The sequence below is a fragment of the Sarcophilus harrisii genome, chromosome 2 (assembly GCF_902635505.1).
Source record: "Sarcophilus harrisii chromosome 2, mSarHar1.11, whole genome shotgun sequence".
Classification (NCBI taxonomy): Eukaryota; Metazoa; Chordata; class Mammalia; order Dasyuromorphia; family Dasyuridae; genus Sarcophilus; species Sarcophilus harrisii.
Genome location: NC_045427.1, coordinates 182438835 through 182465311, shown reverse-complemented (window position 1 = coordinate 182465311; position 26477 = coordinate 182438835). Strand labels below are relative to the sequence as shown.

General features: G+C 32.8%; 1 protein-coding gene across 2 annotated transcripts in view; it reads right to left on the bottom strand.

The window, feature by feature from the left end:
* Nucleotides 1-26477, bottom strand: part of SNTG2 (syntrophin gamma 2) — a 628864-nt gene that overhangs the window by 268163 nt on the left and 334224 nt on the right. For both annotated transcript variants that reach the window (XM_031951163.1, XM_031951164.1), the window contains one exon: nucleotides 904-1031. In XM_031951163.1, the coding sequence (XP_031807023.1) occupies nucleotides 904-1031 (128 nt within the window). The remainder of the gene's footprint in view (nucleotides 1-903; nucleotides 1032-26477) is intronic.

Genomic DNA, 26477 nt, shown 5'->3' with positions numbered 1-26477 from the left:
TCTACTATTATACCCAGGAAGAGATGACATATTTTACCCATCAGCCAACAAATCAATCAAATCAAACCTAAAACCAGATCCTTTTATTAAAGCCCTCTTTTGATGCCTTACAGGCATGGATTTGACCTAGGGTAATCAAGTCTGTAAGTAGAGTACAAACTCCAGCAGGTTCTAACAGTCTCTAAAGGCTTCACATATGAACCCAGTGAGATATTGTCAGTCTTCCATCTAATGCTCAACATTGGTAGATTTGCCAGACCAGTTTATGAAAAACATACACTAAGTTATGCAGGGACTGAGAGCTTTGTAATTGAGGGAAGTAGCCTTATTAGAATCATTAAAAAAAATCCAAGTAGCCAAAGCAATAACAACAATAATCCAATAATTCAACTTCTCTCCCACCAATCCCACCAAACTAGATTATTAAATCTAAAAATATCCCTGACAGATAATCAAGTGTACATCATACAACAGAAAATCAATCACCTCCCTAACCTACTACCCTTACTCCAACCTAGTTTTAGGGATTTCTAGGTCACATAATTTTAATAATAGAAAACAAATCTACTTACTCTTAACCAACTCTTTATGTGATAAACTGAGAAACTATGCTTTCTTTCCTAGTAGATATAGATGACATGACCCAGGCAACCACAAGATATAAATAGTAGTCTCATCAACATTTTGGTCCTCTATTTACTATATTTTCATTTTTCCTTTAAGGATTTTCCTAAATAACGAAAACCATTACTGAGTCTTTCTGGAATATTTAAACAATACCAAAATAGAAGCATGACTTTGCATAACTAAATGAAATAAGATGCAAATAAATTTTACAGGTATTTATCATAAAAATTGAGGGCAACTCATTAATTCTTCTATTTTGAGATGATAATTACACACCTTAATTTATCTGTTCCAGCTTTGTACCTTGAGATTCGAGCCATTGAGAGAGGAATTGATAAGGCATCTAGCCATCGCTTCTCATATTTTGGTTCATTAGCTATGGGCGAGGAAGGTGATGATGGTGCCTGTATAGAATAAATGAAAATCAATAATCACAGTCTATCAGTTCAGAAAGAGCCACATATATAAAATGGGACTATTATCTGAAAATAATATTCTCCACAATTATGCTTATTAGACCATATTAGTTATCCTAAAACAGGAAATGATTTATTTCTTCAAAGATCTTGAAATATTCAAGTTATTCTCAAATTTTCAGTGACTGCTTGTATTCTTTTTTTGAAAGTAAACTATGAGATAGGTATTAGAAAGAAAGAGAAGGTGGAAGAAGTACAAAAAGATACAAATATGAGGGTTTGGGAATGGGTAGAAGAGACAATATCCAGAGGAGAGGTTGGATAGGGATAAGTAAAAAAGGGAAGATAAAAAGAATTGAAAACCTTTAATACTTTGTCTAAAAATAATGTTGTGTTTATTAGTATTTTGTGGAGTTATTTTTTTCACTAAGATAATTTATATGATGGAAAGATACATATATGATGGAATTTATATGATGGAAAGATAGTACAATAGACATTTACTACAGAAAACATGAAAAGAAATTCTAATAATCACAGACTGTACCCTTCAGGCTGATGAAGCATCTCAAATAATCACAACAAAGACTATTTCACTATGGAGGGAAAAGGAATTCTCACATGGATTATGAAATCTGAAAACAATGTATCTAAACAATAAAATTAGTTGAACATATTGTTTCCTCCTTTGCTCATTTAAAAGTATATTTCTTAATAAGATCATCTAGCAATATGTAGTCTATGGAAAAAGAATAAGGGATGGCTTTTTCATTGCTAAAATAAAGATCATCTTCACCATCCATGCTTTACCATTGAAAAGGCTAACTTCATATACTTTTGATGACAATCCAGGACAATAGTGACTATCTGTAGTATGATTTTTGAGTATAAATGGAACAAGAAAACTGTTTTATTTCTCCAACAAGACTATAGAACTAGAGTTTCATCTTTTGGTTGTCTCAGCACCAATAACTGAGTCTTATACAGAGTAGAACTTAGTGTAAACAAATGTGTATGTTTGTATTTGTTGGGTTAATAAAAAGACTATAATTACTTTCATGAAAATATCTATTTTATTAAATCACAGAAGCTTAATAGGAGTTAGAACAAATAATGATATTGAAGACAACCCCATCTACTGAGGCAAGGTTTTTTTTTTTTTTCAGTCACAAATTACTTGGGAATTATCACTTCAAAATAAACTAAGATTAATTAAATAGTATTATTTATTTTAGTTGAGTCTTGTTAGAAAATTCATCTTTGATTAAGTAATTTATAGAATAGTTTTAAAATATTTTAATAATATAGATTGTGATTAGTGTCCACATCTATTTATTCTTTATGTGAGAAGTAAAGAGCCTTATTATAATTTAGCATAACACTTTCTCTTTGTTTTATTCCACAAATTTGACCTTCTGATAGTTTTGAGGTGACCATGGTTCATAGAAAATTGTCAATAAAATGTACACTGTGTTAGGTCCTAACAAATTTAAAGAATTTTGGAATACAGATTTGATGATAGACTATGTGGGATGTTTCAGGATTAGATTAGCTCAGTAACTTAAGTCTCATCACCAAATAATTTAGTCCATAAGTAATCAACATTTTTATCACAGTAAATCATAAAACAAATAGAAATTGAAATCAATGTTCAATTCTGTTAGGACCATTCTACATCTATTAGAAATTAGGAAAATTTATTTTCATCACTTTTCACTTTTTATTTTTTCAGATTAAAATGATGATAAATATTTTCTCCTTATCTCTTACAGAAGATTTCTTAAATATTAGAAGCTTTTGGGTTAGGATAACTGATATTCTATTAAGAAGATTAGTTGAGATGGATTTTTCCATCTCACTTCTTGCTATTGGTGAAATCTCTAGAAATTTTCACAAGTGATAATGACATGACTTCTATAAGAAAACTATATTCTTCAAACCTATTTTGAAGAAAGGAAAATAAAACAGAAGATTCTGTTCAGTGTTACAACTGTTGAGAAAGGATTTAAATTTTGGGGATTATAAAAATATTTAGAGATAGGAGAGATGATCAAAATTTCCATATTGCTTAGCCACAAAATAATTCTGGGTCTTTAATCTGCCAAAAGCCACACTAGAGAAATAAAAACTATCTTATAAATGATTATTGAAAATTTGTAACCAAAATAACCATGAACAATGAAATTCAGAACATGGCTTCTGGTTCTCCCAGATTTTCCCTATATAAAATAAGAACCCACATTTTATCTTTTCAGGACATCTAGTTCCCATGAAATATGGTATATATGTTTTTGTCATAGGAATTAATATGATAGTTTCTGAGCTTTTTCTTCATGTAGAGAAAGTATTCTATCTCTGATGACTACTGGAGATACTTTGCCATTTTCCAGACTTCTTAAACATTGAAGAGCAATGGTTGGTGGATATACCAGCTGCTATTTGATATTTCTATATCTCTTACATTTTTAGTTTTCAGAGCATTATAAGTGATTGGGGAAGGGTATTAAAAGAAGCCAATAATGAAGGATATAACAAAGGGAGAGGAAAATTGCCTAACTCATTCCATGGCTAACCTTGAAAAATTATTATTCATTGCCTAGAAATGGGGACCTCCTCTAACAGCCTTGACATATTCTCATTTCTGGGAAATGCAAAGATAAAATATTTTACCATTTTAAAACATTTTATCTTTACATTTCCCAGAAATGAGCATGTGATAATAAAAATAAGAAGCAAAAACAGGGGCAGCTAAGTGGTACAGTGGATAGCTCACCAGCCCTGAAGTCAGGAGGACCTGAGTTCAACTCTGGCCTCAGACACTTAATTCTTCCTAGTTGTGTGACCCTGAGCAAGTCATTTAACCTCAATGGTCTCAGAGAAGAAAAAGGAATAACAAAATTAGTGATTGTCCATAATCTGAAATTCTTTTTTTTTGTTTTTCTTTTCAAAATACATGCAAAGATAGATTTTATCATTAAAATCTTGCGTTTCAAATTTTCTCTCTCCCTTCCCCCACCCACTCCCCCAGACAACAAGTTATGTTAAACACGTATGGTTCTTCTATATATATATTTCCACATTTCTCATGCAGCAAAAAAAAAAAAAAAAAAAAAAAAAAAGAAAAAAAAAGGAAAAAAAAAAAAAAAAAAAAAGAAAGCAAAAAAAAAAAAAAAGGTGAAAATACAATCTTGTGATCCACATTCAGTATCCAAAGTTCTCTTACTAACTGCATATGGCTCTCTTCATCACAAATATATTGCAATTGGCCTGAATTACCTCATTGTTGAAAAGAACCACATTCATCAGAATTGAGCATCATAAAATCTTGTTTCTGTGTACAATGTTCTCCTGATTCTACTCACTTCACTTAGTATCAATTCATATAAATCTTTCCAGGCTTTTCTAAAATCATCCTGCTGATCATTTCTTATAGAACAATAATCTTCCCTAACATTCATATACCATAACTTGTTCAAACATTCCTCAACTTATGGGCATTCACTCACTTTCCAGTTCCTACAAAAAAGGCTACACAAATGGTTTTGCATGTAAGTCCTTTTCCTTTTTTTTTTTTTTTTATCATCTATTTGAGATACAGAACCAGTAGACACACTTCTGGATCAAAGGGTATGCATAGTTTAATAGTACTTTGGACATAGTTCCAAATTGCCCTCCATAATTGTTGTATCAGTTCACAACTCCACCCATAATATATTAGTGTCCCAGTTTTCTCACATCTCCTCCAACATTTATCATTACCTTTTTCTGTCATCTTAACCAATCTGAGAGGTGTGTAGTGATACCTAAGAGTTATATCAATTTGCATTTCTCTAATCAATAGTATTTTAGAGCATTGTTTCATTTGACTAGAAAACATAACTGAATATCTTTTTTAAATTTTTAAAATTTTAATTTCATTTAATTTTTATTATTATAGCTTTTTATTTAAAAGATATATGCATGGATAATTTTTCAGCACTGACAATTGTAAAACTTTTTGTTCCAATTTTTTCCCATTCTTCCCCCCTACCCCCAGTCCCAGATGGCAGGTTGACCAATACATGTTAAATATGCTAATGTATATGTTAAATACAATATATGTATACATGTTCATACAGTTATTTTGCTGTACAAAAAGAATCGGAATTTGAAATAGTGTATAATTAACCTGTGAAGGCAGACAAGAATAGAGGGATTGGGAATTCTATGTAGTGGTTCATACTCATTCCTCAGAGGTCTTTCGTTGGGTGTAGCTGGTTCAATTCATTACTGCTCTATTGGAACTGATTTAATTCATCCCATTGTTGAAGAGGGCCACGTCCATCAGAATTGCTCATCATATAGTATTGTTGTTGAAGTATATAATGATCTCCTGGTCCTGCTCATTTCACTCAGCATCAGTTCATGTAAGTTTCTCCAAACCTTTCTGAAATCATCCTGTTGGTCTTTTTTTTTATAGAACAATAATATTCCATAATATTCATATACCACAATTTATTCAGCCATTCTCCAATTGATGGGCATTCACTCAGTTTCCAGTTTCTGGCCATTACAAAGAGGGCTGCCACAAACATTCTTGCACATACAGGTCCCTTTCCATTCTTTAAAATCTCTTTGGGATATAAGCCCAGTAGTAACACTCCTGGCTCAAAGGGTATGTGCAGTTTGATAAGTTTTTGAGTATAGAACCATAGTCATTGATACTTAGCAATTAAATTCCATCAGGGGCAAATGAGTAGAGAATAAAGCAGCCACCATTAAAATCAATACCAAATAGCTTTTTCTCTAAAGGAATGTCAGGTGTTAATGATATGTTTTGGGGAACCAATTTTTTTCTATTAATAATGTTAAAGAGGACATCAAAAACATTAGAATTTGAATAGACTTACAATCCAGTCACTTTATTTTATAAAAGACACAAAATAAAAAACAAGGAAAGGGAATTTTCATTTCTTAGAAAAATGCCTATTAATTTTTCTTAAAACCTGAGTTTCTATAGTATCCACCTTCTTGAGAATGAAGAGATCATTGAAAAAATAATAAAGTAAAACTTTGTTCCTTTGAAATTACCCCCCCCCCCCACACAAATAAAACAAAAGAAACAAACAAACAAACAAAAAACACCATTAACAACAACTTAATAGCTTACAGAGGTAACAAAGTGTTTGGCCACCAGCTGAGCCAAAACACAATAGCTTGTGGCTGTCAGATTTGCATGACTTTAGTACAACTGGTGTGCAAAACCCATGCTATCCATGAGAAAATTACAGGAGAGAACACAATCCATTTTGATCCTTATAATTTATCAACTGTCAAAAATCACATCAGGATTTTAAGAAATTTAATGTCTATAATATTTATATTTAATTAACAATAAGGAAAGGACTTAACAAGTGGATAGTTCAGAATTGATAGATTAAATTTTGATCTGAGTTAAAGAAAAAATATATGTATATATATATTTCAGAAAATATATACTTCAAATTAAAACATATTTAGAGAGAAAGTCATCTCTGACTCTAATCTGGACTATAAGATATTGGGGTAAATAAAATTGATAATAATTGGATAAATAAAATTGGAATCAACTCCCCTTTCTCCTTTTGTAAGGTAAGCAGAGATGTGAGAATAGGAAACAATGGGTTGGATTAGATGTTATCTGAGATTCCTTTTGACTTTGACATTGTATAATTTACTGGTTCCCAATCTTAGAGGAATAACAGAATCTTATTTTTCATAATACCTCTTTTTCCTTTCATTTATATCAAGGTGCTGTCAATCACTTTTTAAATGAAAGTAAATTAAAATTAAATTTGATTTTAAGTAATTTTTGAGAATTTCATAATACATATCAATGAGCAGTATGATGGAGTGGAAAAGCAACAGATTTTTAGAATCTGAATAACTAAGTTTGGAGTCTGGAATGAAAGATATCTAAACACCCTTCTAGCTCTAAAACAATTCTAAAACTACAGATATCCCAAGTCCTCCATAGTAGATCAGCAATCCATTGCCTCACAGAGTTTCTATTATATTACAAGCCTTTCACAAACTGGTATTTTTCCAGGCTTCCTTAGAATATTAGGAAATGTGATATTGTAATAGTACAGAAGAGAAATGGTAAACCAGGAAGACAATTTGCACCTACCCAAAAGTTTCATTTTTCATTCATGCTGTTCTTGCAACTCTTTAGAAATAGTATTTTTAGCTCCCAAAGTTTTGATGCATATTAATTTTCCCCTCTCCCAGTATGTCTCTTTTTTCAATGATGTGACCTTATAGTATGAATCACTTTCACAAAATAACACTTAATTTATTTAGGCAGATAGCTGGTGCAAAGAGGATAGAACATGGTACTTAGAAAAAGGGAAACCTGAGTTTAAATCCTGATTTGCTCTCTGTAAGACACGAGGCATATAACTTACCTTTATATATACATATTATATATATATGTATATATATATATATTCATTTGTGTAATGGAGAAAATAATAACAGTACAAAATTCACAGGTTTGTTATAAGGATCAATTGAGTAAAAGCATTTAAATCACTGAAACTTTAAAATGCTATATAAATGCTAGATTTTATTACTATCACCATTGTTGTTATTATTATTTTTCTGCACATCACTTATAACTCAGCCTCTATATAATCTGGGACAGCTGAAAACATGTAAGTAAAATCAATAAATGATAAATGAATGAATAAATAAAAAAGTGAAGAAAAGAACTGGCAGACTTAAAATAGATGTCACAAAATCCACACAGATCTTTTATGCACTTAATTTATAGAAGAATCACTTAATGTCATAATAACTATTTATGTTTATACACAAAATTTGAGTAAAACTAGTTCTTGTTGCCTGGTCATTGATGCAGAAAAAGAGTACTGTTTAACTCAGTCCTTTAGAGTAACATTCCTTGAGGGGATGGGAGAATTAATTACATCTAGGGTAAGCAAGAGGTTTATCTCAAGATGATTACTGTATGACAGAAAATATTACATACCCACATTTTACATATATTCATAGTAATTTATAATGATACCCCTGCTGAAGATATCAGGAAAGTATAGAATGTCCTATATGGAAAGAAAATGGTTATACTCCAATGGATCTGTGTTCTCAGTGATGTGACTATTCCCTCTCAAAATGCAAATAGTAACCTATGTAGGCAAGTCTATCTATTTTGTACAACTTTCAATTATGTCTTCTCATGAATTAAACGTAGGATATTCATTCAGTCTACTGAGGCTTTTTCCCATTTTTTTTTCATTTTTCCATTTAGTTTTCTAACTTTGCATGAGTACCAGTGGAGCTTGTGTGTTATCAAATGTTATCTCTGTATCTAGGTATATGACCAATCTATCTTTTTTCCCCTGGTCAATCATTTTCTGGGTTATATAATTTATAGCATTCATCCTTCATAATACTCAATTGAATTGTTTTGTAGTCTGTTCAAACCCACTATGTATACCTTTCTCTATTGCCCTTTGGGTGTCCTCACCTACTGAGGAAAAAGCCTCAGTAGACTGAATGAATATTCTACATTTAATTCATGATAAGACATAATTGAAAGTTGTACAAAATAGACTTGCCTACATAGATTACTATTTGCATTTTGAGAGGGAATAGTCACATCACTGAGAACACAGATCCATTGGAGTATAACCATTTTCTTCCCATATAGGACATTCTATACTTTCCTGATATCTTCAGCAGGGGTATCATTATAAATTACTATGAATATATGTAAAATGTGGGAACTGGAAAGAAGTTCCTCCTTGATAGTAGTTAGGATAAAATTTGAACACCTTATCAGTACAAGTAGTTCATATACAAGACAATACAGGTCTTTCCTGATCCCTACCAGATGATTGTTTTGTTTTTATTTCATGTATGTTTTTGTATATGAATATGTATGCATGTGGCAAACTGAAGACATCTAACCCTTCTCCCAAATTTTTTTTAGAATCACTGATGTGTAAACACATCTCTCCCCTCTTACAGCTGTCAAATTTATTTTTTAAATCTAAATGTATCCCTTTACATATCTTTATACCTTTGTATTTATATGTGTGTATAAATATATATATATATATATATATATATATATATATATATATATATATATGCCATTTGTTTAATGTGTCAAATAAATAAAATAAAAATATTTTCCCTACCTTAACCCAATTTTGTCTTTATTGAAAAATTTATAATTTTTTTTTTAGTTTTTAGAACAAGGTCACAGATAAAGTAAATGGGGGGGAGATATAATATAAACACAAATAAATCCAAAGTATATATTAAATAGATAGCTAAGTGGCACGATGGATAGAATGCAAAGTCAGCAATCAGAAAGATTCATTTTTCTGAGTTCAGGTCTGGACTTAAACATTTATTAGCTATCTGAACCTAGGCAAGTCACTTAACCTTAATCATTTTATATTAATCTTTAAAATGATCTAGAGAAGGAAACTGCAAATCACTCTGGTATTTTTGCCAAGAAAATCTCAACTGTGATTCCTAAAGATCAGACATAACTGACACGATTGACTGACTGAACAACAACAACAATAAAGCAATGGACAAGGAAAAATACTAATAATTGGGAGGAAGGGAGGAAAAACATTAGGAAAAAACCTCAATTAGGAGATAGCACCTAAACAAAATTATAAGAAAGCACCATAAGGCCATTTAGCCTATCTTTAACATGAAGGCCTTGTATGAAATAAGTAATAAATGATCACATGCTCTTTTTTTTTTTCCTGAGAGCTCTAATAAGAGAAAATTGACCATTTCTTTCCAAAACCTAGCTAAATGTAACTCTGCTTTCTCTGTAATTGCTCTTACTTGGTTTTACTAGTTTTAACGAATTGGAAATTTTTCTGTGGGCAAAGAAGAAAGCCTGGGGAGCATAATGCAGAATCATACTTTCATGTATTCACAGAAATGTATTCTTGAATAAATAACAATTTAAAATAAAATATAGGAATGATAATTATTTTAATGAAAAATTGTTTTAACAAGCCTTTGGCATGAGATTTTGCTGAATTAAAGTTAGCAAACTTATAAATGGTGCTGGAAATAACATAACATTTACATCTAAATTAGGTATGTAAGAAAAGTGTAATTTTGTCTTAAGAAAACAACAGAAAAATACACACAGTGACACAAAGTTAATTAAATAATTTTTATAAGTGGCACCACTCTCAAATGCAATAATTGCCTAGTTGCACCAAACTCTGACTATATAGACCTCATAGCATTTGCTATGCTTTGTTTGTTAAATACAAACCTTTAAATAATAAAATATTTCAGATAGATATGTAATAATTAAGATTAATAGATGAAAGGGAGGCATATCCTTTCCCAAAAACAGGGAAAATTTTATTTACCAACTCAGATTCAAACAAAATCAAAATGAAATCAACATCTCAAACATGATAAATTATTTTAAGGGAAATAGTTTTAATATAAATACTTAATGTGTTCATACTAAACTTAAAAAAAATGACTATTTGATAGTAAAGATTCATTATTTGAAGCATTATATTTATAATTTTTGAAGGATATTTTTAATACAAAATGAAATTTCCTATTTTATTTACTATTATTAATTGGAATATTATATTATTTAGTTACTTTATAATATTACATTATGGCACTTTGAAGTTTTAAAAATTTACTCTTTGATTTTTAAGTTATCTATGAAGTCACCATACTGATATTTCTAAGCCCATTTTACTGATAAGGTAATTTATTCTCATGAAATTTGAGTGGCTTGTCTATAGCCATAAAGAATTAGCTAAGATTTCTTTATTTTTGGACTTTTCTGTTTCTATAACATCATACATTTTACTTACTTCATTGTAATGCATTGGAAGAGATGAAAGGAATTCAAGAATAAAAAGGAGTAGTTAATGATATAATATACCATAATGAAGAGCATTTAGGGGAGCATGCTAGACCAAAGACAGCATTAATTATTAGACCATTAGGGAAAAAAATTTTTTTTTTCTCTAAGATCTGACAACTTGTTCTCTGCCAAGCAGAAATGCCATGGGATAACAATTTCCTCTTCAAAATTAGTAGTCTTTACTACGCTATGAAGAATTAGAAAATTGGATATATAAAATAACTCATTATGATGAGGAAAGCCCTGAAACTCTCTCTCACTCTCTCTCTCTGACTTTGGGGGGAACACTTGAGAAACTCCTTCAGAGAAGCTCTCCCATGAGAAACCAGCCCCAGGGAATCAAGATAAAGTGATTTCATTCTGTTATCTGGATGGGACTAGTTGAGTCCAGAACCATTCCTATTTATCCCAAGCTAGAGAATTAGATTTTTATTGACCTCTATTGAGTTGGAGATTAGTCCAGGGACACTCATTCAATTAGAAGATTCTCTATTCTGATTTCAAATCAAACTGCTCCCAGCCTCCAGCAAGAGCTACCCATATAACAAGCTCAATTCCTTGCAGAGAGGACAAAAGCAGGAATCATGCCAGGCCAAGGCACCTCCCTTGGCATAGCTGCCTGTGAGGCACTCTCTTCCCACTGAACAGATGTTCTCTTTTCAGCATTAACCTCTCTTTGTCTCTTTCTTGTATTTCCCTAACAGGACCTTACCCCTCTTTACCTCTCTAGCAGGATTTCTATGCTAGAAACTTTCTCTTTCTCTGAGAGGATTTCTCTGCTAGACCTTTAGTTCTCTTTTAGGACCTTGCCACTAAGGAAGTCATCCTGCAAAAGCTGACTTCCCAGTGCAAATAAAAACTTTTTTTGCCAGTCTAACTTTTCAGGTTCATAAATTCATTTACAAAGGATCAGAGCTGACCAGAAGGGGGTTCCCACAATTCCCTGTCCTGCACCAAACCTCAACAATTATGACCACCGACTTTCTTCCTTGTTACTTTCATTATTCTTTCTTTTCACTGTTTCTCTTGAGATTATAAACCTTGCCTCCTTCCTTTTTACTATATTGCTATTACACAACCATGAGAAACAAATATTCCCCCAATCTCTATCTTCTTTTATTTAGGTAGAGTGATTTTAATTGTATTTAAATCTTGAATATGTGTTGATATGCTGTTATCTTCTCTTGTGAATATTGTAGCTACCCAATGTTCTATAGAAGGAATATTACTATATATCTTATTTGTTCTTTGTTCTCAATGATAACAATAATGTTAGGGAAGTGATGCCAGACATGCAAGTAATTTGGATTTGAGTGAAGGTCTGTACAAGGTCATCAATCTCAGTTTCTTCTCCATAATCATTTGAATCTAATGGACAGAAATAGATCAAGACAACTGGAGATGGCTCTGGATGTGGTGGGAAACATTGGCCTTTCTAAGTTAAGGTATTTAATAAGTCTCAGTTATTTAATAATTAAGTACTTATTTAGTAATTAAACTTAGGTAAGCAAAAGAAGAGATAAAGAATAGCCTTTTTTACTTAGTCATAAACAAAGAAACAAATAAATAAAATAAAACAAAATAAAAGGAAATCAATTTGGGAGGGAATGATCCTTAAGGTTTCTGGACAAAACACCAACAATTGCTCTTTGCATTCTGTCTGAGGCAATCAAGGTCAGGAAAAAGACCAAGTGGGCTTGGCCTGGAATTTTTTGCTAGTTGATCAATGACTACATATTTATATCTCATTCAGGAACATCTCCAGCTGTCCTGATCTATATCTTATCACTGGACTCAGATGGCTCTGAAGGGAAAAGTGAGGTAGGTGACCTTGCACAGACTTCTCTCACTAAAATCCAATTCACTTACATGTCATGGCATAACATACCTGAAGTCATAGTCCTCTTTAAGAACAAAGGACAGACAACAACATCATATATCTACATCAACAAGTATAGTATTTATAAAATCAACATTTATGTAACATAAATATATGTTGATGAATTTTCAAAATGTTTACATATGACTTCTTTGCTGAAATTATTAATAATTGATTTTTTTAGCTAATCCTCTGGGGCCAAGCAAAAGATAAATCACCTGTAAATTAGAATGACTAAGTCTTTTTTGAGGATATTTATGCAATTAATTTATTTTTCTTGTCTGATTCCAGTTTGTAGAACTATTTCAAATTACATCAATAATTTCTTAAAGAGCATTTATCAAGCACTAGCTTTTGCCAGGCACTGAGTTAGATTCTGGGGATGAAAGAGAGACAGACACACAGACAGACTGATGCATACACATACAGAGACACAAACACACATAAGAAAAAAAAAAAGAGTTCTGTCCCCAAGAAGCTTACACTCTTTTGAGAGACAACATTGTATATACTAATGCAAAAGAAGTGAGAAAAACCAGAAGAAAAAAAAATCAACAGGAACAACATTTTAAACATACAAACAGAAACAACGCTGAAAGCATTTTGAACTGATCAATGCAAGGACCCAACCATGACTTCAAAAATCTGATAACGAACAATGCTAAGAGAAGGGTGATAACTTCAGTTGAATATTGAAATATAGCATTTTGAATAAGGCAAATCTATTGAACTATTTTGCTTGATTCTAGTTATTTGTTACAAGAATTGTGGGCTTGTTTGCTTTTTGTTTGTTTGCATTTGTAATGGTAGAGGGCAGGAAATTGGTAGGAACTAGGAATCAGAGATACTATTGCCAACCAAACCAAAGGAAAGATGATTATTAAAGCATTTTTAAGTTCAGATAACAGAATGAAGTTCAGAATAAAATAACAAACCTGACAGCCCTGAAAGTAAGCTTCTAAATTCGGTATAATTTACTATATGTTTCATTTTTTAAAAAAGAAATTAAGTTTTATGTGATGAGATTAGTCATTTTAATTATAATTCATTTTTAAGTGTTTACTGTTATGCTTTATGTATGGTAATTTCTTTTTTAAGGTTCAATTTCAGAATAAAAATATTAAAAGGAAGAAGGTTTTCAATGCTTTTTAAAAGTTTTTATTTTTAGTACAAATGCATATTTTCTTCTAAGGTTTTTTCTGCATATTTTGATGAATCAAATCTCAGTTGTTTCTTCTTTTTTAAAAAAAATTACTGGATTATGTGATGTTTGTAACTTTTAACCATTCTTTCATCTTTAGTACAAATTCAACTTGTTCCCATTAATTTGTTTTTTCAGATCTTTCTATATTCTTTTGGTGATAATTTTATTAAAAATTTCCATCTACTGTAGCAATATTTATCGTCAGTCCTCTTTTTCTGCTTCATTCTTCTCTGGTAATATGATTTGTGAATTCACATTTCAATCTAGCCCACTCTTTTCCTGTTATTTAATTCTGGATGCAACTTATCATTTATCTTCAGTGATGCCTATACTCCTTGCTTTAAGAATCTATTTTGTTTCTAACTCCCTTATTTTCCAGTCATTTCTATTTCCTTCCCCTTTCCCTTAACCCTTTCCCTTTCTATTTTCTTAAGTGAGATACATTTTTATATCTACTTGCAAGTGCTAATGTGTATTCTTTCCTCTTTTACCAGAGTAGATGACAATGAATTTTCAAGTCTATCCACTCCATTCAGTCTATTGACTCCTCCTTACTGCATAATCTCTTCTTTGTGTATCTCTTTTATATCAAATATTTTTCTTCATTCTTCCTTTTTATCCTCCCTCATCTAGTCTATTCCTCTTCTCCACTCTTTCCATTGTTCTTTTGAGGTAATCAAAATATAACAAATAACTTTTGTAATTAGACTCCCTCTGTGACTCTTGATGAAAAAGTTCTGAGGAGCTACAGATATCATTTCACTAAAATGAATATGTAAACAATTTAACCTTGTTCAATACATTTTGACTGGTCATTCCTTTGTTTCATTTCAAGGTTTCCAATCATTTCTGTTCTTTTCACCAGGAATGTTTGGAAGTCCCCTGTCTTGTTAATGAACAATTCTAAGATTTGCTAGAGGTAGTTATTCTTTGTTGGACATGGTATGCACATTCCTTCAATTTCTATTTTGCCTTCTGGTTCTCAGAAACCTGGAAACTTTAAAGGTTTCTTGAAATATAATTCTAGTTATTAATTTTTGTTGTCATTGTTACTCATGACTTGCAAGTAGTCCACAATCAATTTTCCAGTTTAGCTGTTTTTCCTATTAGGTATATCACATTTTGATTTATTTTTTCAGATTCTATCTCCAGAATCTACAGACTATTCTGTCTGTCTTACTAAGGCACCCTGGCTGGAAAAAATGATCTACTGTGACATTCTCTTAGCTTTCTCATTTAGACATTGTCCTTATGCTTTCTAGAGCATTGTAGAGAAAGTTTGGTGGGAAGCTTGGCTATACTGCTTCCTCTCACTCTATCATCTTGACTTCATCTCCTTACCCCTCTTCCCTCTGTATATGCATATGTATAATATATAATGTATCCTGCTGGACTCATTGCATTACACATTTAACCTTATGTCATAATCTGGGCAACAGTATTTCTTCAACTTTTTTCCCCTTTATGGAACTGTTTTGATTAAACTCTTTTGATTGTCAATGGATCTGTCTAAGGAGCTGCCATAAGTTTACAGGCTTTGTGTAATCAGTAGTTTCATTTTCAAATGGCAAAATTTCTCATTAAATTGAATAATCCAATGGAAAGAAGCACATTAGGAATTTCTTATTTGCAGGCTATTCTTTTGAATAGCCAAAAGAAATACATAAAGAATCTGAAAAGTTGTTGGTAAGTTACTTCCTCTACCAATGCAGCTAATTGCTTTCCCCCTCAACTAAATGGTCTTTTGAGAACTGCTGTGGTTAAGAAAACTAATACTCTGCAGTCAATTTGATCATGACACTCCAGGAATATAGCTAGGCCAGTCTTCAAATAACACTCTTCCCATCTCTATCCTCCTGCTACAATAACTAGCTTGATAGAATTTCTATCGTACTCACAGAGCCTTTGAGGGTCCAGAATCTCATTTATACCTTAAGGAAGCATTAGAAGAGGACCCTTGTATGAGTAGAAGGGACATAAATCTAAGCAATGGATTCTCAGTAAAGAAAGTTGAAAGGCTATATAAAGAAAGCAAAAGATAATTCATGGCCAATCCAAATGTTGCATTGTTACCCACAGAAGTGGAAGGAACATGTATTTATTAAGTACCTACCATGTTCTAAGCATTGAAAAATGCTTTGAAATATTATTTCATTTGATTCATTGATTTTGTCTGTCAACTAGGTGGATTATCAAGAAGGACAAAAACCAGGTATTGGAAAAAAAAGTTGATACATGGAGGCTTAGTTGGGGTCTGTACCACTGGAGTTAGTATCCATATCAGTGAGATAGCATAGGTATAATTATTTATTTTAAATCTCTATGTATAAGCATAAATATGCATGATTGTATTGCTGAATAGTTTTGACTAAATTAGTTTTTATGTATAGATTTCTATTTTGTCATATAATTAAAGAATCATAGAAACAGCAACTTGCAAATGACATCATAGATCATAATATCCAATTATTAATATTATAATTAAACAAAGAAAAAATCATTTCAAAAGTATCTATCACACAAGTTGATACTTAATAATTGCCTACTTGGGTTACCAAATGTACTATCCAACTTCCTTTTGAAAGTCTATGGTAACATAAAATTCATTAACTTCAAAGCAAGCCTATCCCATTTTCAGATGTATCATACTTTTTAATGTCCTTTTATTGATCTGAAATTTTTCTTCTCATAATTTCTACTTTACAGTGTTAGGTTTTTTCCTCTAGTTTAATAGAATAAGTTTAATGTCCTATGTAAAGGGCAGGAACTCTGAAGAGGTATACTTAAGATTCAGTAGTATTTATGAGATAATGATTCTCTAGCTAAGCACATACTTAGTGTGATACTTAATGTGATGAATGTGCTCAATGTGGTGTAGTGATGTAATCTTACTGAAGTATTTAAGGGCTGGGACAACTGGGAACTCTCTCTTAGCCACAGCTCTCTCAGCCAGACACAAGAGAAGTTGCCAGATTCCAGACTCCATCTTTGACTAGCCATGTGGTAACTCTCCTACCTCCTTCACTCTCCCACTAAAACCAAGAACTCAGGCTGATCCTGGGGTCCTCCAGAGAGCTAATCAGGACATAACATTTTGCCAGCCAAAATGTGGGGCCCTAGAAATGCAGGGCCTTGCAAAGCAGAGCACAAAGCAGTTCAACTGACAGAATTGTAAGCTCAATGGAGAAGTCCCCTGTGACTTGGAAATAGGGTGAGTATTAAAAATAGACAAGCAGGAAACTTTGGTAGGGCTAAACTAGTCACTTTTGCTTTTTAGGTAAAATGGGGCAAATTCTAAGAAAAGAGTGTCCTCAAACACAAGGAAAATATGCAGAATGTATAGTTAGGTTAATAAAGAAGCAAGGTTTGTTGGTAACTCAGAGGCAGATCACTGAACTCTTAAATATATTAAAGTGCATGTCTCCTTGGCTATCTAAGAAAGAAAAAAAAAAAAAATATATATATATATATATATCCAGATATGTGGGAACTAATGGGAGAGCAACTACTTGGACATTATGAAGCTATGGGTACAGATTCAATTCCTGAGGAAACATTCTTTATGTACAATATAATACAATTGGGTTCAAAGAATCCCACAAGTTCTACAAAAAAAAAAAAAAAAAAAAAAAAAAAAAAAAGGAAAAGTTTTAAGGAGAACAGCCAGACAAGGAAGTGTGGGGAGAAAGAAGAGAGGAGGGAGATGGTACTGACAAAGCAGCTGAAAGGCATGGAGAGGTGGATCTTAAGTACCATGCAGATAAACTTGAAGAGTGTGGTGCTTCTCACTTTCACAACTCAGTTATACCCAAGCAGGTGCCATTAGGGCATTCCCCATCTCTTGATAGTTCTCCTTCAATTTCACCTCTATGGATGGAAGGAGGAGAAGGAGGAAGGGGGAAGGGCAGTGACACCATCAGCACCACCCATGAAGCAGCTTTGTCCACCCCCTAGGACACAACTACAAAGAGCACTAATTAAAGCTAAAGAGGAAGGGCAGGATACATCTGATTTGAGAATAGGAATGTACCCTGTAATTGAAGAGTTTGACTATTTTGGTAAAAAAAAAAAATACAATCCTTTAATCTGGAAATTATCAAAGATCTGAAAAAGCTTGCATTCTTTATGGGTCTACATAATCTTATGTTAAGAAAATATTAGAGAATTTGGTTGTTGAAATTTTAACCACTAATGATTGAAAATCTATAGCAAGGACATGTTTAGAACCTGGACAAAACTCGTTGTGGCTTTCTGAATATACTGAGCTCTGTAGGTTACAAGCCCAACAAAATAGTCAAAGTGGAGTTTATACTGCAATCACCTGTGACCTTCTAACAGGTGTAGGTTCCTATGCAGACATTGTAGTACAGATTAATTAAGCAGCATATGATCAAATCACTGCTAATGCTATCAAAACGTGGGCTTCTCTCCACAATAAAGATGACAAGAGTGAGGCCTTCACAAAATAACACAAGGGCCAAATGAACCCTTTGCTGACTTTGTGGGACGTTTGCAGACAGCTATCACAAGAACTAATGGTGAAAATGCAGTAACAGACATTTTGATAAGGTGACTTGCTAAAGAAAATGCTAATGAGGTTTGTAGAAGAATTATACTAGGACTACACAAGGATGGTCCCTTAGAAGAGATCATAAGATGCTGTGCCACAGTGGGCACAAATGCCTTTTATACCCAGGCTATGATGCAGACTTCCCAAGATCTGAACATGGGAAGACAGGGTCCCTTTTGGCAAGGGACTTCCAGAGAGACTTGCCAATGCTTTCAATATGGTAAAGTTAGGCATTTGAAAGCTCAATGTTGGCACAAAGATAGAGTGAAAAACCAGGGTGGGAGAAGAAGACCCCAAATCCCATGCCCAAAATGCAACAAAGACTGCCATTGGGCATCAGAATGTAGATTACCTCAAGGAAATGGGAAGCCAGGCCTAGCTCTAGGTCCTCAGGCCAAAAAAAAAAAAACCCAAAAAAACCAAACAAACAAACCACAACAACAACAACAACAACAACAACAACAAAACAATTGGGACATGATAGCAGCTGGTGTTACAACCAGAAAGTCTCTAGAAGTTCAGTACTCCAATATGATCAATTATCCAAGAAGCAACCTGATGGGAGAAAGGGATTACGATTGGTACAATTGGGGAGATTAGAGTTGTATGCAGCTAGGACTACTGAGATATCCCCTGGAGAGGTGAAATCTGTCCCTGTCTGTCCTATAGATCCTTGCCTCCAGGGAAAGTAGACTTGACCATTTCATCTCCTGAGAGTGCTTACAAAACAGTGTTCATCCCTACACTGATGTGGGAAATTGGGGAATGTGTAGCTAATTACCACTCACTAATACAGGTAGACAATGTGTAACTTATCACCCCAGGAGAAGTAGTAGTATCATATTTACCGATACACACTTCTAATAGGCAATTTGGTGATATTTGTACAGATTTTTGACTCCCAACGATAGAATCCAGGAATATTTTGGACTGCAGCTATTACAGCTGACTATCCTATGCTCACTATCTATGTAAATGGCATACCATTGAAAGGGTTCAGATTGTACAGTCATTAGAGGTGCTAATTGGACATCATTGGCCAAAGATTAAGGCAGACACCTATATGTCTGGCATAGGAGGATCAATAGCAGCAGGAGTTAGTGCTACACCTATGAGGTGGATAATTGAAGGTGAAACAGGAGTTTTTGCTCTGTTTGTAGTAGAAAAAACTCATCAATTTATGGGAAAGAGACATCTTACAACAGTTAGGATTATAATTGAATACTTTGGCTTTTTAGACAAGGTTGCTATTGAAGGCCTGCCTGCACTCTCATCTATTCCCATTCAATGGAAAACTGATACACCAGTGTGGGTAGACCAGTGGTCCTAAGTGGGTGATAGAATTCAGGCCTTATTAGATATAGTACAAGAGCAACTTGACCAAGGACACTTACAACTCTCTCTAAGTCCTTGGAATTCCCCAGTGTTTGTTGTAAAAAAGAAATCTGGAAAATGGGGGATGTTCACTGATTTAAGAAAAGTAAATGATCAGATGGAAACTAGGGGAACTCTTCAGCCTGGACTTCTATCTCCTACTCAATTGCCTAGAGAATGGCCTCTTTGTGTTACAGACATTAAAGATTGTTTCCATTCTATCCCTCAAGATAAGTAGGATATAAAAAGATTTGCCTTTTCAGTATCCAGCTTTAATTTAGCTGAGCCTTAAAAAGATATGAATGGGCAGTTTTGCCACAGGGAATGAAAAATAGCCCTACTATGTGTCAAATGTGTGTGTCTGCCGTCCTTACTCCAGTAAGAAAAGCATTTCCAAAAGTTGTATTGTTACATTACATGGATGTTACCTTGGGGTGTGCACCTGAGGAGCAAATATTAGAAAAATGTCTACAAAAGACCATAGAAACACAAAGGAACTACAAATTGCATATAGCTCCAGAAAAAAATTCAAAGACACACTCCTTTTCAATATTTAGGATATGAAGTATATCCTAAGGTGCTCACAGTACAAAAACTTTAAGAACAGAGAAGTTGAATACCTTAACTGACTTTCAAAAATTGAGAGGAGATATCCAAAGGATGCATGCAGTGTTAAGACTTAATTACTTATTGATTACAACCATTATATGACATTTTAAGGTAAGATACTGCTTTAAACTCACAAAACTTTAAACTTACAAAAGAAGCTCAACAGGTTTTGAGAGAGCTGTTCCGGACTTTACAAGAATACGTAATGAGGAAATCAAATTACCACTCTTTGTCTATGATATGATGGTATACTTACAGAACCCTTGAAAATCAACTAATAACATACTAGAAATAATTGATTACTTTAGCAAAGTTGCGGGACGTCAAAATCTGCAGGAATCATTGCATTCCCTGACATATGAAATGATGGACGATAGATTGGTTTTGGACTATCTCTTGGCTGCTGAAGGAAGTGTATGTGTGATTGTTATTTATATACCCTCCTTCTAGGACTTATGGACATGTATATTCATATTGTTTGTTATATCACTGTGGTGTTCTTCTTTTTCTATAATATATGATGGTTCTCTGGCAGCAGGTTTCTTGGGGAGGTTTTCTGGAGGCAGCCTTAGTTTCCGTTCAGAGTAATAATCACTCCAAATGCAGCCAGGTGTTAAAAGTTTAAGTCTTTTATTGTCTCTTCAAAAATAGCCCAGTTACTTTCTTAGAGTCCAAGAGCTCTTGCCACTGATCTTCTGCCTCTGTCAGCTTCGGCTTCTCTTCTTCCAAATGTCTCCAGCCAGCACCAAGGTTAAAGTTGGAATGAATCCGTCTTGCTTCTGAGAGAGGGCTTCTGTCTCTGGTCCTGATAGCTTCTTGCTTATATGCTGTACACTGAGTACACACCAATCATTATATCACTGGGAAACTATTATCTGTTGTAAAATTAAATCAATTCTAAACTAGATTTAAACATTGTCTCTTTCTTCTGAATCATATGGCCTCCTTGGATATCTTTTCATTCTATAATTCACTGTGGTACCTTAGGGAATAGAAGTTTCATCAATCTCTCTCCACAGACATAGTTCTCATACTGAGACATAGCAGGAGGGTTTATATTAATAATTGTTGTGATAAGGTTAAGGGCAACTATATTTTGATTAAATGATTTTTGAAAATTTCTGTGGTGAAAAGTCTGTTATTCAGATCCTGCTTAAAAGTCTCTGCTAATTTACCTAAGTTTGTCCTTGGATGAAGGAAAAGGTCAGAGGGAAGGAAATAAGCATTAATATAGAACATATATTCTACAAACTATGGCAAACATCTTTACAAATAGTATTTCTTTTGATCCTCACAACACCTTCCAAAGTAAAATCTTTATTTTTATAGTTGAGGAAACTGAGTCAAACAGAGGTTAAATGCCTTACTCAGGATCACCCAACTATTAAATGTCTGAAGTTGAATTGTAACTCGGGTATTTCTGACCCTAGGCCCAGCATTTTATCTATTGTGCCACAGATGCCTCATTAAGCATGCTTTACTTTAATTCAGAGGTTTTTAACTTAAGGTCTATGCTTTACCTTAAAGACACATGAAGAGATTTCAAAGAGTCTATGAACTTAGAAGGGGCGATTACAGCTTTAATTTTTCTAACTTCCCAGTAAAGTTTGCATTTTCTTAATTTTTTTTATTTTAAAATTTATCATTTATTATCATTCTATGTTTCAATTTTGAGAGCCAAATTTGTTTTCTTCTTCCAGTCTCTGACTATTCATTGAAGAAACAAGCAATATGTTATCAATTCATGTGAAATCATAAAAAATTTTCATATCATTCATGTCAAAAAATAAAAAAAATAGTGAAAAATATATTTCAATTTACACTCAGTTCATCAGTCCTCTCTGTAGTTGGATAAAATTTTTTTTCATCATTAATCTTTCAGAACTATGTTGAACCATTGTATTGATCAGAATAATTAAATCTTTCATGGTTGATCATTATTATAATATCATTGTTAGTGTACAATGATCTCCTAGTTCTGTTCACTTCACTTTGTATCAGTTTATATTCTTTTTGAAACTCCCTCACCCTATCATATCTTACAGCCTATTTGTCTGTTTTATTTTTACCTTCTTCCTTGTCAAAGCTTAGAATAACAGATGGGTCCTTAGAATTCCTCATTTTCTAGATGAGGTACAAGGGAATTTAGATTACATGCCTAAAACTGGATCCTTTAGGATTAGAATTCAGATGTATTGTTTCCCAAGCCAGGGTTTTTTATGAACCAGAAACCAAGAAGAAACAATGATGCCCATGACTATGCTGACATAATCTAATCTTTCAGGTTTTTCTACACTGTTAAATCCATAATGTCATTTATAGAGGGGAGATAGAGCAAAGGAAATTAGGGAGCAGGTACTTGTTACTATGTTACTCTGCAGAATCTTTATTATTATTCCTTCTTTATATCGCTGAAGCACTGACACTACTGATCTCCTATACACTATGTACAAAGTTACACTTTGGCCCAAACAACCTAGATTTCTTACTGTTCTTACTCCTTATCCCACATGCCTAGGACATAGTCTTTCTTTACTTTTCATTTTTGAAAATACCAGTTTCCTTCAGGGTTCAGGTAATAAACAATATCTTCTTTTTTCCCCCACAAAATTGCACTTTTTCATGAATTTTTTAATTTTTCCTCTATTAAATGTAAACAAAAAAGTTAACATTCATTTAACTTTCTTTTGTGTTCTAAATTTTTTCCCTTCTCTCTCCCTTCCAAAGCTCTCCTTGAAGAGGCAAGCAATTTGGTATAGATTATACATGTGTATTCATTCAAAACATTTCCATATCAGACATGTTGCAAAAGAAACTGCAGACAAAAAAACATCCCCAAAATAATAAGGAAGGTTAAATAAAAGTATGCTTCAATCTGCGGTTAGACTCCAACTGTTCTTTCTTTGGAGAAAGATAATATTTTATTATAAGTTTTTTTTGTAAATGTCTTGGATTATTATATTACTGAGAGCAAGTTGTCATCCAAAATTGTTCACCGTACAAATATTACTGTTACTACGTACAATGTTGACCTTGCTCTGCTCATTTCACATTGCATCAGTACATATAAATCATTCCAGGTCTTCCTGAAATTATCCTAAAGCTTAACTTTGACATGAAAGCTTCCTGATTCTCACCACTTGTTTAGTAGTGCCTAGTTCCCACATAAATTCTCTTGTTTATCTTTTGCATATAACAAGATATGTACATGCTATCTTCTGGAGCTAGATTATAACTTCCAGGTATGGAAGATTTGCTTTTTTCTTTATCTTTTATGTATGAGAGACAGATAGAAGATCAGTAGTTTCACAGTGTCCTAAGCTTCTGACAAGACTTCTCTTCTTGTGTTCACATTATTATTATTGTTATTATTATTATTATTATGACATAGTGAATGCTCATAATTAGTGATGACAACATTAATATTGTAGAGCCCACAAACAATGCCAATTATAGTCAGTCAGTTAGTACACATTTAATAGGGATTAAATGCCAAGATTGGGATAAGAACTAGGGATACAAATAAAAGATAATAGGCAATACTTGCTCTCATGGAGCTCATGATTTAAAAGGTGAATAACAGGAAAACAACTACATACAAAAAAGCTAAATACAGAACAAATTGAAAATAATCTACAAAGGGAAAGCAGTAATATTAGAAAGACTGGAAGAGGCTGCCTCAAAAGTGAGATTTTAGCTGAAATGTAAAGGAAGTAGAAAAGTCAAATGAAAGAAGTAAGGAGTGAGAATATTCCATGCATAAGGGATAGTTAGTAAACATGCCAGGAGTTGGAAGATAGTGTCTAGTTTGGAGAACAGAAAAAAAAAAAAAAAAAAAAAAAGACTGTGTCACTAGATCACGAAATACATGGTGAGGCATAAGTAGAAGAATGAAAAGTTCGGGGAGTAAATGTTATGATGTACTTTATTGCAAAACAGGATTTTACATTTAATTTTGAAAGCTCCAGGGTGCAAGTAGAATTTGTTGAATGGTAATGTGAAGGTGACATGGTTAGACTTGTATTGTTGAGTGAAGGATGTAGGGAAATGATGAAAGACCTGTGTCTGGAAACCAAACTAACAGATTCTTGGAATATGCAGGAGATGATAAGAGCCTGCAGGAGAACAGTGTCAGCATGAGAGGACAGAATCCGACATATGCAAGAGATGATACAAAGGTAAAATTAACAGGCATTTTTTATAGAGAGATGTGGGGGCTGAGACAATGAAGAATTGAAAATGCCACCTAGATTTTGATCATGGGAGATTGATAGTGTTCTTAACCAGGTTTTCTTAAACTTTTTCCATCAGAAAAATTCACATGACTCCAGGTATATAAGTATATAAAATAGATATATAAATCAAACATCTATTGATAATAAACCATAATTTCATGACCAACAGTCAGTTATGAGAACCTATAAGGGTCATGATCCACAATTTTAGAAACTGGGCTCCCGTGACAACAATAGGAATGATTGACTAGGGTAAAATTAGGTATTAATTTATGTTTCCAAATAATCTTACATAATTTTTATGTTTCCAAATAATCTTACATAATTTCAGGTATTTTTCATTGTTTCAAACTTCATTTTAAAGCATATTTCATCTTGTTTTCAAATAGTTGCAATTTCATTTTGCCTTTCAATTTTATATTCATTATCCCTTCATAGTTTAAAATATACCCTACAATAGCATTTTAGCTCAGAATTTTTAAAAGTTGCTTATTTACCATTTCAAGATCCTCCTTCTGCCACTATTACAGCAATTGCTTTCTCCTATAATTATTTAATCTATCTATATCACTCAGTTCAGATTCTTGTTACTATTTATCAGCCACTAGCTTTGCACTATCAGTGTTTTCCTCTTATTTCTCAGACTACTTTTTCTTTAGTGCTTCTCATTTTCTTTTACTCCTTAAAGATGGATATTCTCCAATATACTATATTATCATTCTTTTTTTTTCCTTTTCACATTCTTACTTCTAAGACTTCAATCATCTATCCATACTTTCCCCCTAAACTCCACACTTGTATTTTTAAATGTTTCATCTAACATATTCCATCATTTAAAAATTCACATGTCCAAAACTAAACATATCTTTTTTTCCTCTAAATTTCCTATTTCTATTATTATTATTTGCTGGCATAATACACTACATTAGCTAATTTGATTTTATAATCTTTAAAGTAGTGTCTATAGGTAACAAGTAAAGACAGAAGTAGGATTATCAGATACTTCCTGACCATATGCCCAATATTCTTTCCATTTAGCAATGTTTCTGTTGATAAGATGAAAAATCATCCATCTATTCTCTTAGGTTCATGTGTTTTGAATCATCTCTTTGAATTTGACCTCTCTACTATCCTATCCATCAATATGTTCTTCTATCCTAAAATATCTACTTTTACCATTTCTTCCACAATTTGCCCTATCTTCCTATTCCTATAGAAGACATAGGTAGATTAGTCTCTTGCTTTGTTGCTATAGTTGGATTATTAGACTGTTCTTCTAACTGGTCTTCCTATTAACAATGTGACCTGTATAAATCACCCTTCAAAACATTTCCCAAGAAAGTATATAATTATACAGTTCATATCTGCACAAAAACTTCACTTGTCCTGTACTGCCTTCTAACTAAAGTTTTTCTGGAATGTTCTTCACAATTTGAATCAAACTTAGCTGTCTAGTTTTATTTCTTACATATATACTATACTTTGTATACTCCAGATCCTAGCAAAAATAGTTTATCTCTTCTTGTGTCATTGTTTCTGTTATTTGTACCTGTCCATATCACATTTTACAACTGTAATGGAACTTCACAAAAGTTTCATTTCTCACCAGGATTCAATCTTCTTGACCACTCCATTATGCCCTAG